Source organism: Dermacentor albipictus, chromosome 9, assembly GCF_038994185.2.
Source record: "Dermacentor albipictus isolate Rhodes 1998 colony chromosome 9, USDA_Dalb.pri_finalv2, whole genome shotgun sequence".
Taxonomy (NCBI): Eukaryota; Metazoa; Arthropoda; class Arachnida; order Ixodida; family Ixodidae; genus Dermacentor; species Dermacentor albipictus.
Genome location: NC_091829.1, coordinates 118,156,541 through 118,167,941, shown reverse-complemented (window position 1 = coordinate 118,167,941; position 11,401 = coordinate 118,156,541). Strand labels below are relative to the sequence as shown.

The following is an 11,401-nucleotide window of genomic DNA, read 5'->3' as shown; positions in this document are numbered from 1 at the left end:
TGAATGGGGCGTACGCAAAGTTTATAAATCATAAGCAACGTAGCTCTACGCATCCCTGTGTTCTCATTATACTGAACCGGAGCAACGATGCCATGTTCCGCTTTTCTAGCATTTAATTCGACATTGTTGCTGCCAGTTTATCTTACCATCATAAGTTATCCCTAAGTACTTCAAGGCTGCAACTTGCGGTGTCGATTCGTTTCGGTAATGAAGAGAAATAAAAATGGGATTTCACAATTGATTTGACAATGTTCGGTTATTGCGCAGCTCCTCCTGGAAAATTTCTGATGCGGTCAACCGGAGGAATCCACCATCTGTGGGAACGATCGCCACGGGCAATGTGTTGACTCCATTGCGAAAAAAAAATAAACACTCCAGGGGCACCGACACCAGTCTGCAGGCAAAGCTGCAGGGCGAGCCCTGGCCCAGGACAGGAAACCACGTGCATTCACGGTCCCTGAAAAAAAAAAAAAGCGCACCTATAGAGAGAGATTGCAATTGTAAAAATTTGAAGGAGGGGTGGTCGGAGCCTCTCAGTCCAGGGCCCCACTGGCCTCTGCCGCCTGCCTGACCTGGCTAATTAAGGACTTTTGTCCTGCCAGGTCGGAGCGGACGAGCTGTGCCTCCCACTGCTCCATTGTCCTATTGGTTGACGCACTCACAAGTGAGACAGGGTCGTTATTATCACTGGCCTCAAAGAACTTTGATCAGCTCTTACGCGTCGATGGAGAGTCATTGGCAGCCGAGCAAAATAATGATGAGAGCTAAGCTAAATTTCATGACACGAAGGCATTGCTAGGTGCAACGTGACGATACATGAGGGAGGAGGATTGTTGTATCGGCACTACAGAGATCGAAAGGGTAGGATTTTAGATCAGTTAGTCGTACCTACTAAATATAGGGAGGACCTTTTGAGTCTCTGTCATGGAAATGGGTGGTCCGGCCACCTAGGCATAAACAAATCAAAGGAAAGACTGCTTATGGAATACTAGTGCATGGCCTGGCTGTTTCAAAGACGTAGAAAACTTTGTGAGATCATGCGACTCCTGCCAGCATCTGGTAAACCAGGAGAGACATGGAAAGCTCCACTGAAGATAGTGCCCTTAATAACAGAGCCTTTCAGACGACTTGTAATAGACACGGTAGGGCCCCTTCCAAGAACACCTATAGAAGAAACCAAGTACTACAAGCAGTTAAAGTGTGGCCAATCCTCTTTCGGATACGAGACAAGATTATACAATTGGAAGCCTGGTCGTGGATTTCGAACCGTCAGAGCCCTGGTGAAACGGATCCGAGTTCTACCTGCGCCTGATCTGCGCTTCCCAGCCCCCGCAGCGCACGCTCTCCTCTTTCTTCTCTTCTCCAATATATATATTTTTTCATTATCCGCCACCTATTTTCCCGGGCTGTGGCTTCTTCCTTCTTTGGCTTATGTTGCGTTCGACAAGGACGTCTCACAACACAAGCACAACGTCAAGTGCATATCACAGTGGGTATATATGCTTCTCTTTGTTTTGAATAGTGTGTCAGTATGTCGTGGTACATAACCAATCGTCTTGCATCGCTACTTCGATCGTCGTCGTCGCCCCCTCCGTGTTCTCCATCGCCGCCGCGCATGTTCTCCCCACTACCCTGGGAGTTGCGGGGTGTTGGGCTGTCACTTCTCCTTGAGGTTCGAAGGGGCGCTCGGGCGTTCTGTGGTTACTTCTCCCATATGTGCGCGAAGACCGTTTCAACATAAGTTCAGCGTAAAGTTTTATTTTCCTTCTTTTAATGTTTTTGGTCGGCGTCCGTTTTACCCTTGACTATTCTTTATTCTACGCTGACTATGAGCAATCCTGACCAGACAAGTTTTCGTCAAACTCTTCATTTCATAAATTAAGCGGTTTAAGATATAGTTGCTCTAGTATTTACAACCCATTCGCCTCGTTAGAAAGCGTGGCGACACCATGGCACTATAGTGACATTGTAAAGCCGTATACTGAGAAAACAAGTCATTACGAAGTTGCATAACGAGAGCTCTGTGTGGCAAAGGTGGTAAGATTGGTGGTAAGATTTAGACAAGAAAAACAAAGTTGCGTTAGTACGGCCATCTAGTGAGTACATTTCTAAGCTCCCTTTGCGATACGTTGCCTCCGAGATTGCATACAATACTAGCGCGCCATCTCGGAGGCTGTACCGTATTTTATGCACTCGGCATATCCGCAGCGCGTGTTTCGCGTGCCCAGGCCCCGTACACTCTCAAGTTCAACTAATGGCCACAGAGGGCGAAAAAATCGACCGCGCGCCGCTGCTAACAAAGCCGACCTAGTAGGATCACCTCGGGATTCGTTCGTTAGTTCCAACATTTCCCGGTAGAGGCGTCGTAATAAGCGCAATTTTATCTTACAAACTTTCTCTTACAATTACCGAAGCATTTTCTTTTACATAAAAACAGGGCAAAATTATCATTGCTAATTAGATATTGTACTCTTTGTTAGTAAGTTTATTGTTTCTTCGCCATTATGAACGCAAATAGCGTTCAGCATCATCGATCTTTCACGTGACCTCTGGCCTGGATTTAAAATTTTTACCGGTATTTCCGAGTGCACGGCGGCACGGATTCATTCGTTCGTACACTCAAGACTGGTTGCTTCTTTGTTTCTAAAACTAGTTTCTTGCGCTTCTATGTAACTTGGGGTGAAGTTACGTGTTTGCAAGCGGACATGTAAGCCCGGCAGTTGGGTTTCGGTCGTGAGCCATTCGGAACAGGTCTGCATCGAAACGGGAGCTGGATTTTGCTGCGGCTGACAACGGCAATAACGGTGAGTCGTTTAACACCGCTGCTTCAATCGTTATATAATATCTGTCTCATTACCTTCCAGGCGGGCACAAGTTAACGAACTAGATCTTGCAATACATATGGGCAGTGAGGATCTCAGTTGCTGTTTCCTAAATAAACCTTTACTTGCGAGGCTGTCGTTTGGTTTACACACACAACCAGGAAAGAAAGAGCGATATCGGAACGCGCGTCTCATTTTTCATGTTATTGTAGCCGTGGTTGTAGGTGACTGAGTAGCCTTATCAATATACAGATTAAACTTTTTTTCGAGTCGGCCGGCAACGTCTGTCGTCCACAAAACCGAATAATCCTTTGGTAAAATGAAGTGAAAGTACAGAATTTAATGTATTAAACAGTTGCAAGCATGATACCCATATTTCGTACTTGTTGGTTCCAAATGTTCTTGCTGTTCAGATTGGTTTACCGTAGGGCATTTATTTTTGCAGTAGTGAAGCGGTGCGTCACGTTCGTGGAGAAAAATAATGCATCAGTTCTAATAGCTTCATGACTTTCATGCATTTGCTTGAGTAACTAGCAGTGTGATCACTTCTAGAGCATAAATGAACCCACAAATGTTCTCATTTGTGATCTTAATAGTACTTGCGCTGTTGACATGCATTGTAGTTAGGCAGACATCAATTTTATGGGCAATAGCAATATTTATTTAACATGCTGCTTAAGCACCCTAGAATAGACAGTGTACATTTGCATGTGTTCTGTAGTCGCAAATCATTACAACATATATGTCACACCTTTTTGCATTTCATATTGCAAAACTTTGCTTTTTCAATTTCTGATTCAGTCAAAATTTCTGTTCCAGACATGCAGTAATGAGGACGGCACCAGTATAAAGCAACACACTCCACGCACTAAACAGAAGCTGCTGCCTGCTACGACAAGGTCATTGTGTGGACATTGGCTACTACTACAAGGTAAACAACATATGGTTCAGAAATAAATATGTTTGATCTATGCTGTATTGGCTTGCCGTTTGCAGCAGATATGAATGTTTGTTCACATATATGGTTCAGTATAATTGGTTCGAACATATAAAACCCACATAAATTTGGCTAATCTGTGCTATATCTCACGTGTCACCGTTTTGCCCCAACAGAGTCTATGCCAAGCACATCTTGGTCATCACAGGAGCTCCTATCTGCACCAACAGGAAGGGGCTGGAGCCGAATTTGCAAGGCTTTTACACCAAGAACAAAGAAGCACATGCACAAGAATATGGATGAGATATCAAGTCTGCAAAGGACTGTGTTAAGACTGCAAAGAGCTTCAGCCACCATTCCACCAGCACGGACATTTGGCTGAGTCATCCAAGTAACTCAAAAAGGACTTTCTAGAAATTCTTCGTCTTCAGATGCACCTGCAACATCTGACCAAGCACGGACGACGCTGGCCAAAAGATTGAGTTTCATCAGTTCGTCCTTAATCAGCTTCCAAGCCATGTTAATTCCGTTTGTGCGAAGTGTAATTTTTCTTCTATAAATGCAAGCTTTCTCATTGCCCATTTTTGTTAGAGGTTATTCATCCTCATCCAAATATAAAGGTCAACCTTTATATTTGGATATTTCGCTGATACTTAATACCAGTCACTGTCTAGCAGCCTAACATATCTGTAGCAGTATCTTCTAGTGTATGTTGTCATGCGCAATTACTCTCCTGAAATAGCTGATGCAGCATCGGCATGCGTCTTGCATTAACCTATGCACATGTGCTATGCACCATTTTACTTTTCTTGGTGTTTTTAGCCTTCAATGCTTGCAGAGCAGAGTGGCTTCTCTCTTGAATGCAAGCTTTCTCATTTTCCGTATTCCTAGTCTCGTTGATGATTGCTCCTCTTCCTTGATAGCCTGGGTCTTTGTGCAAGCTACAGTGAAGTGATTGATTGCAGAATCTGGTTTTGCTGCCACACTTGGTTGTGGTAACTGTGTTACAGATGTGGGGGCCTGGTCAGTTGCATTGGTAAGCAGTCCCTCGAGGTAAGCATTTGCTCCTGCAGTCCGCAAAGCGACATAGACTCCCAGTATACACACACCGTAACTGGTGCGCCCCGTTCGTTCTGGCCTGCTGCAGCCATGGGCAAATTGTGCTTGTGGCCTACCTCGGCCATGATTTGCTCAAAACGGAGACCAGCATATGTGCTTACATGGTTCGAAGTGTATGAAGTTGATAGCCGTATGGGTGGAAAGGCCCGCAAGAATGGCTGCCGAAGGTGATGCCCACAAAAGCGACTTGTCCACATTGCGACAAAGTGGGACACAAAGTGTGAGCCACACATAGCGGCCCCCGAAAGAAAATAAATGTGCAGGTTGGAAAGGAGTTAACGCTAAAATGCCGGGTAGTCCATGTTGCTGTGTTGGTTGCGGCAGCAGATGCCTGCGTCACCTGATTGCTTCGCAATGGAAGTTGCTCATCTTCAACGGCAACTGTTGGTTCAAACAGGTGCAAGGCTCTGTCCAATCTGTTTGTACCGCAGGTTGTCGCTCGTTACCAGACCACCACATGTGACAAAGGCAAGCATTATGCCTGTAAGATGGTACGTAGCCAATGTATAATGTATTGTCAACCTCAAGCGGTGACTGATTGCCGTTTAATTTTGCTGTTATGTCACTTGGTTACGGTCGCAGTTTTATGTTTTTCGAATATTGCTGCCTGGTCGGTTGCACTGGGAAGCAGCCTCTCGAAGTAAGAATTTGATCCTGCAGTCTGCACAGCGACATAGACTCCCAATTTACGCACACCGTGATTCGTGCTCCCCGTTCACCCTTTCCTGCTGCAGCCATGGGCAAATTGTGCCTCTGGCCTTTCTCGGCCGCGATTAGGCATGAACGGAGACCAGCATAAGTGCTTACATGGTCGGACGTGTATGAAGTTGGGTGGAAAGGCCCGCAAAAGTGGCCGATGAAGGTGATGCCCACGAAAGCGACTTGTCCATATTGAGACAATGTGGGACACCAAGTGTGAGCCACACATTAGCGGCCTCCAAAAGAAAAGAAACATGCAGGCTGGAAAGGAGTCGATGCTAAAATGATGGGTAGTCCATGTCGCTGTGTAGGCTGCGGCAGCAGATGCCTGCGTCACCCGACTGCTTTGCACTGCAAGTTGCTCATCTTTAACAGCGACTGTCGCCGCAAACAGGTGGGACACTCTGTCCAATCTGTTTCTGCTGCTGGTTGTTGCTCGTTAGTAGACCACCACGTGCGACGAAGTCGGGCACTACGCCTGTAGGTAGGCAGCTCAATGTACCCTAAGAGACCCGTGTATGTGAATGCTCACTGTTGCCATATGGTTCGTCGCCAATGTATGATGTATTGTCTGAACCTCATGCGGTGACTGATTGCTGTTTAATTTTGCTGTTATGTCACTTGATTATGGTCGCAGTGTTATGTTTTTCGAATATTGCGGCCTGGTCGGTTGAACTGGGAAGCAGCCTCTCGAAGTAAGAATTTGATCCTGCAGTCTGCACAGCGACATAGACTCCCAATTTACGCACACCGTGATTCGTGCTCCCCATTCACCCTTTCCTGCTGCAGCCATGGGCAAATTGTGCCTCTGGCCTTTCTCGGCCGCGATTAGGCATGAACAGAGACCAGCATAAGTGCTTACATGGTCGGACCTGTATGAAGTTGGGTGGAAAGGCCCGCAAAAGTGGCTGATGAAGGTGATGCCCACGAAAGCGACTTGTCCATATTGAGACAATGTGGGACACCAAGTGTGAGCCACACATTAGCGGCCTCCAAAAGAAAGAAACATGCAGGCTGGAAAGGTGTCAATGCTAAAATGATGGGTAGTCCATGTCACTGTGTAGGCTGCGGCAGCAGATGCCTGCGTCACCCGACTGCTTTGCACTGCAAATTGCTCATCTTTAACAGCGACTGTCGCCGCAAATAGGTGGGACACTCTGTCCAATCTGTTTCTGCTGCTGGTTGTTGCTCGTTAGTAGACCACCACGTGCGACGAAGTCGGGCACTACGCCTGTAGGTAGGCAGCTCAATGTACCCTAAGAGACCCGTGTATGTGAATGCTCACTGTTGCCATATAGTTCGTCGCCAATGTATAACGTATTGTCTGAACCTCATGCGGTGACTGATTGCTGTTTAATTTTGCTGTTATGTCACTTGGTTATGGTCGCAGTGTTATGTTTTTAGAATATTGCGGCCTGGTCGGTTGCACTGGGAAGCAGTCTCTCGAAGTAAGCATTCGCTCCTGCAGCCTGCACAGCGACATAGACTCCCAATTTTCATGCACCGTGATTCGTGCTCCCCGTTCGCGCTTTCCTGCTGCAGCAATGGGCATATTGTGCCTCTGGCCTTTCTCGGCCGCGATTAGGCATGAACGGAGACCAGCATACGTGCTTACATAGTCCGATGCGTATGAAGTTGATAGCTACATGGGTGGAAAGGCCCGCAAAAGTAGCTGATGGAGGCGATGCCCACGAAAGCGACTTGTCCATAGCGAGACAATGTGAGACACCAAGTGTGAGCCACACATTAGCGGCCCCCGAAAGAAAAGAAACGTGCAGGTTGGAAAGGAGTGAACGGCTAAAATCTGGGGTAGCCCATGTCGCTGTGTAGGCTGCGGCAGCAGATGCCTGCGTCTCCCGATTGCTTCGCAATGCAATTTGGGCATTTTTAACGGCGACTGTCGCTGCAAATAAGTGGCACACTCTGTCCAATATGTTTCCGCTGCTGGTTCTTGCTCGTTAACCTGACCACCACGTGCGACGACGACGGTGAGCCGTTTACGAGCTCGCGTCAATGATTCCAGCGTATCTCGACATGCAAATTTTATTTCTGCTATTGCACGAGGATGTACACTGCTTGTCTTCTGCCAATAAAGTCGCGCGTTCTGTTCACTCACTTGTGGCTTGTTTGTATGGGCGTCAGTAGAGGCTCTTGGCAATTAGAACGCACCAGCTAAGCGGCAGCGAAGGCATTGAGGCATGCCGCATAGCCTGCAGGGCAAGCACGGCACGTACCAGCGTACGCGACCGGCAAAAAACGGCCATATTGAATTTTGCGCTTAAAAAAAAAAGTTTGCACTTCCGCTTCCGGATTGAGCAACGTCATCTGGCGTATAGTGCCTAGAATATACTGGCTAGTGTGCCGTCCGCGGCCTCCCGGGTGGCACCAAATGCAATGAATGCCGGCGGCTGCCGCTAGGGGCGCTGCAGTGCAGGTGGGTGCCGCGGAACAATCCGGTCTTCGTAGCCCGCCGTGTTTCCGCAGCATCGGCAAGCGGGCTGCTGCGCTTTTTGTTTTTATTAAGCTGTAGCAGCAGCACAGTTCAAATGTGGGCAGCTGATTTATAAATCAGGGTTTGTTTTGATTACAACAGGCTTCTCTAGCGCTTGTCGCTTGCATGAAAAGCGTGTGCTCAGCTGGGCTTCGAGGTGGGAACCTGATGTGTTTCTATGCTGGAAAACGTAATTTTTAAGGCAAATGCATTGATCTCCATTTTCCAAGGCCATGTTGCGAGGTACAGACACACGATCCAAGGAAGGCCAGAAACAAACCAAAGCATGTCCAGCCGTATATAAGAGATGCTAAATGATTCGCAAATTTAATTATTGATAATTGTGATGGGATTAAGAGGGATTAGGCTGAATTAGAGGGATCAAGCTGTATTAATTAAGGAGGATTAGGGTGGATGAAGGAGGATTAGGGTGAGAGTAAGCTTTACAAAGCGATCGCCTTCGTACGTGTCTCTTCGGCGATAGCTAAGGACACTTGTTTTTTTATTCTAGCGATGATGGCAGCGTAATTTTTAAGGGTAAGTTTTAGGTAACATTTTTCATTCTAATAAAGTAAAGGAATTCTAAGGTTACGTTACTGTTCTATTGATGTTATAATAATGCATAACCATTCAAAACCGCTGTAACCGATCATCTTTTGAAATGACTTGAATTTGTCTGTTCTTTCTTTTTATTTTATTTGCTGCTATTTCTGCCTATTATTGTTGTCCTCATAGGTTTGAATGTTTTTTGATTGTTTGTAAACCATGTACCCATCTCCTCATAATTCCCATTGGACCCTGAGGATCAACGTTACTAGATTCTGAGGATAGGATAACAAAAAAAATAAGCAACAAAAAATGCCTTTAAAATGGACTGCACGTGGTGTTCTGTGTACTATACATTTTTTAATACCTGGTAAATACGTGCAGATTTATTTTTATGTTTGATATACGTGAACAAAAATAGGAAACAGATCTTTCATTTAAGCGTAACAAAGATTTTAGTCATGCGTAAGAACAGTCAAACGGAGGCATATAAGACAGCCCTAGATGAAATAATGTACACATACATGAAGATAATAGATCGCGCAGTGACGTAGTTTAAGGAGCTTCTGCCGTTGCCTTTGCGCTTCCCTCTCTTTGTTGATGCCTTTTACAAAAAAAAAAAACCAAAACCTCAAGAAAATAAAGAACTTTGCAAGTGCTGTCAAAGCTGGTTTTTCACGCTCTGGTCACCCTAGCTGGGAAAATGCCAGCTGTCTGCAGCTGACCTGAAAAATCAGCTAGACTCGCTACTGGTACCTTGTTTCTGCTGAAGAACACAGTAAAAGCATCTTCCACGGCCTTCACAGCGGTTGACAACGTCTGGCTAAGATAGACAATAATAATAATAATATTTGGGGTTTTACGTGCCAAAACCACTTTCTGATTATGAGGCACGCCGTAGTGGAGGACTCCGGAAATTTTGACCACCTGGGGTTCTTTAACGTGCACCTAAATCTAAGCACACGGGTGTTTTCGCATTTCGCCCCCATCGAAATGCGGCCGCCGTGGCCGGGATTCGATCCCGCGACCTCGTGCTCAGCAGCCCAACACCATAGCCACTGAGCAACCACGGTGGGTCTAAGATAGACAGGCAAGGCCTCCATGGTCAAAATGGGAAGTACAATAATGAAGCAGCGTCGTTACTAGCTTCAGCTTTACTTACGTAAAAGAAGCCTGCACGATGTGGTCAAGAATTTTGGGCAGTGATCTTTCGTGCAACATAACCTGCAGTATAGTAGATCAAAGCACTACTGCTCATTTTTTCTTGTTTTTTCCCCTGGTACTCAGGAAAAGTAAGCTGAATGCTTAGCATACGATGGAAGAATACTTCCACCGTGGGCGTGTGTTATCGCGGGGAATCTCGTGGACAACATCATTCACGGGAGAACGCGCGCTCGGCTATGCTGTTTTCGAAATGTTTTTCACAAACCGCAGCAGTTGGTGCCGGCCTTCTGTCCGTTCTCCTGATCATTCTTGCCCATTCTGCTGCCGCTTCGTATCAGATGGTAGAGTGAACAAGGATACACGCCCTTTGTTCGAGCGGTAACTGCTTCTACACAACGGCACAAAGCAGGTCCTCTCCTCGCACTGTTTCTATAGCTTCGGCATTTTTTCACCACCGCCGCATAGATCTCGCAATGACAGGCACACGAACATAACAGCCACGCACTCGCTCTTTGACAACACCAAGGACAAACACGCAACGCTGCTATAACACTGAAAACGCAAACACGGAAACCGACGCAACAGCTGCGAAACTGATATGCGAAGCAGACGACACACGCAGTCTGCACCCACCCGTGTGGCAGCGACCTCTGCCGGCCATCGTGGGCATTCATTGCAGGCGGCGCCACGCTCGCCCATTGAAAAGAGCTGGTGGACGGCACACTAGCCAGTATATTCTAGGCACTATATCTGGCGTCCCCGAAAGTTAGTTCCATGCGCTGCCGCTGCTTATTTTCGAACCACTGCCAAAGGTACAGTTTCCCTTCTCTAAAGTTGTTCTTTATTCTATGGCGTGCCGTCGTGCGAGGTGTGCGCATGTGGCGCGGCGGTTTATTGAAGCGCATTTCACCATTGACCGGCATCCTTGTGAGAACGCCGCGAAGCACCAGTGCGTTTAATAACGGGGCATCGCAGCGCTCCTGTTGCGATGCAGATCGACAGCATAGCTGCTGTACTAGAGCAGCTTCTGTCACCCGTGGGCATCGAAACATACCCTTTCAAGGTAAGGCAATATTCAATTTGAGGGAGGTGAAAGCCAGGTAACTCGCGCAGTACGAAAAAGAAAGAAAAAAATTATTAGCCGATTATTAGCACGGCAGGCCAACCTTCAACCAGCAACAGCAAGCGCCTGCTCTGAATTACAGCTCTTGGAGGAAATAAGTCAGTCGCCTGTACTCCACAGTATGGAGCGGTTCAAGGCCACGTCGTGTTTTGACGACTCCTGATAACGTGCAGCTTTCTTTCTGTCTCCGCAAGATTACATGCGGGCCAGAGATATGCCGAGTTGTAGCGCGCGGTAGTCATTCACCTGTGTGCGTCGCCGGTGCTTCCAGATTTCGTGGTACAACGAATGCGTGCCGGACGTGTTCAAGTTCCCGTACCACCCGGACACCGTGTGTTTCGTGGCGATCAGCACACCGTCGACGTTTGAGAAGGCGTTCTTGCCTTTCATCCTGGACAACCGGAACTCTTCGCTGAAGGACCCGTACGATCAGTGCATGAGTGCATGCTTCGCCAGAGTCAAGCAGGTGAGCAGCTGTTGGCGCTTGCATGTGTTCAGCC

The 11,401-nt window shown here is 47.0% G+C and overlaps 1 protein-coding gene and 1 long non-coding RNA gene across 2 annotated transcripts in view; one reads left to right on the top strand and one right to left on the bottom strand.

Moving 5' to 3' along the window:
• On the bottom strand, nucleotides 1-7,831 carry LOC135911260 (uncharacterized). Its single transcript, XR_010567264.2, has 2 exons — nucleotides 7,694-7,831; nucleotides 1-457 (listed from the first exon to the last, which is right to left on the bottom strand). It is a non-coding gene; the product is annotated as an uncharacterized lncRNA (long non-coding RNA).
• Nucleotides 7,832-10,616: 2,785 nt separating this feature from the next.
• The window catches only part of LOC135911261 (cyanocobalamin reductase / alkylcobalamin dealkylase-like), a 39,486-nt gene continuing 38,701 nt past the window's right edge, over nucleotides 10,617-11,401 (top strand). The window contains exons 1-2 of the mRNA XM_065443461.2: nucleotides 10,617-10,841; nucleotides 11,173-11,367. Of these exons, the coding sequence (XP_065299533.1) occupies nucleotides 10,767-10,841; nucleotides 11,173-11,367 (270 nt within the window). The 5' untranslated portion in view covers nucleotides 10,617-10,766. The remainder of the gene's footprint in view (nucleotides 10,842-11,172; nucleotides 11,368-11,401) is intronic.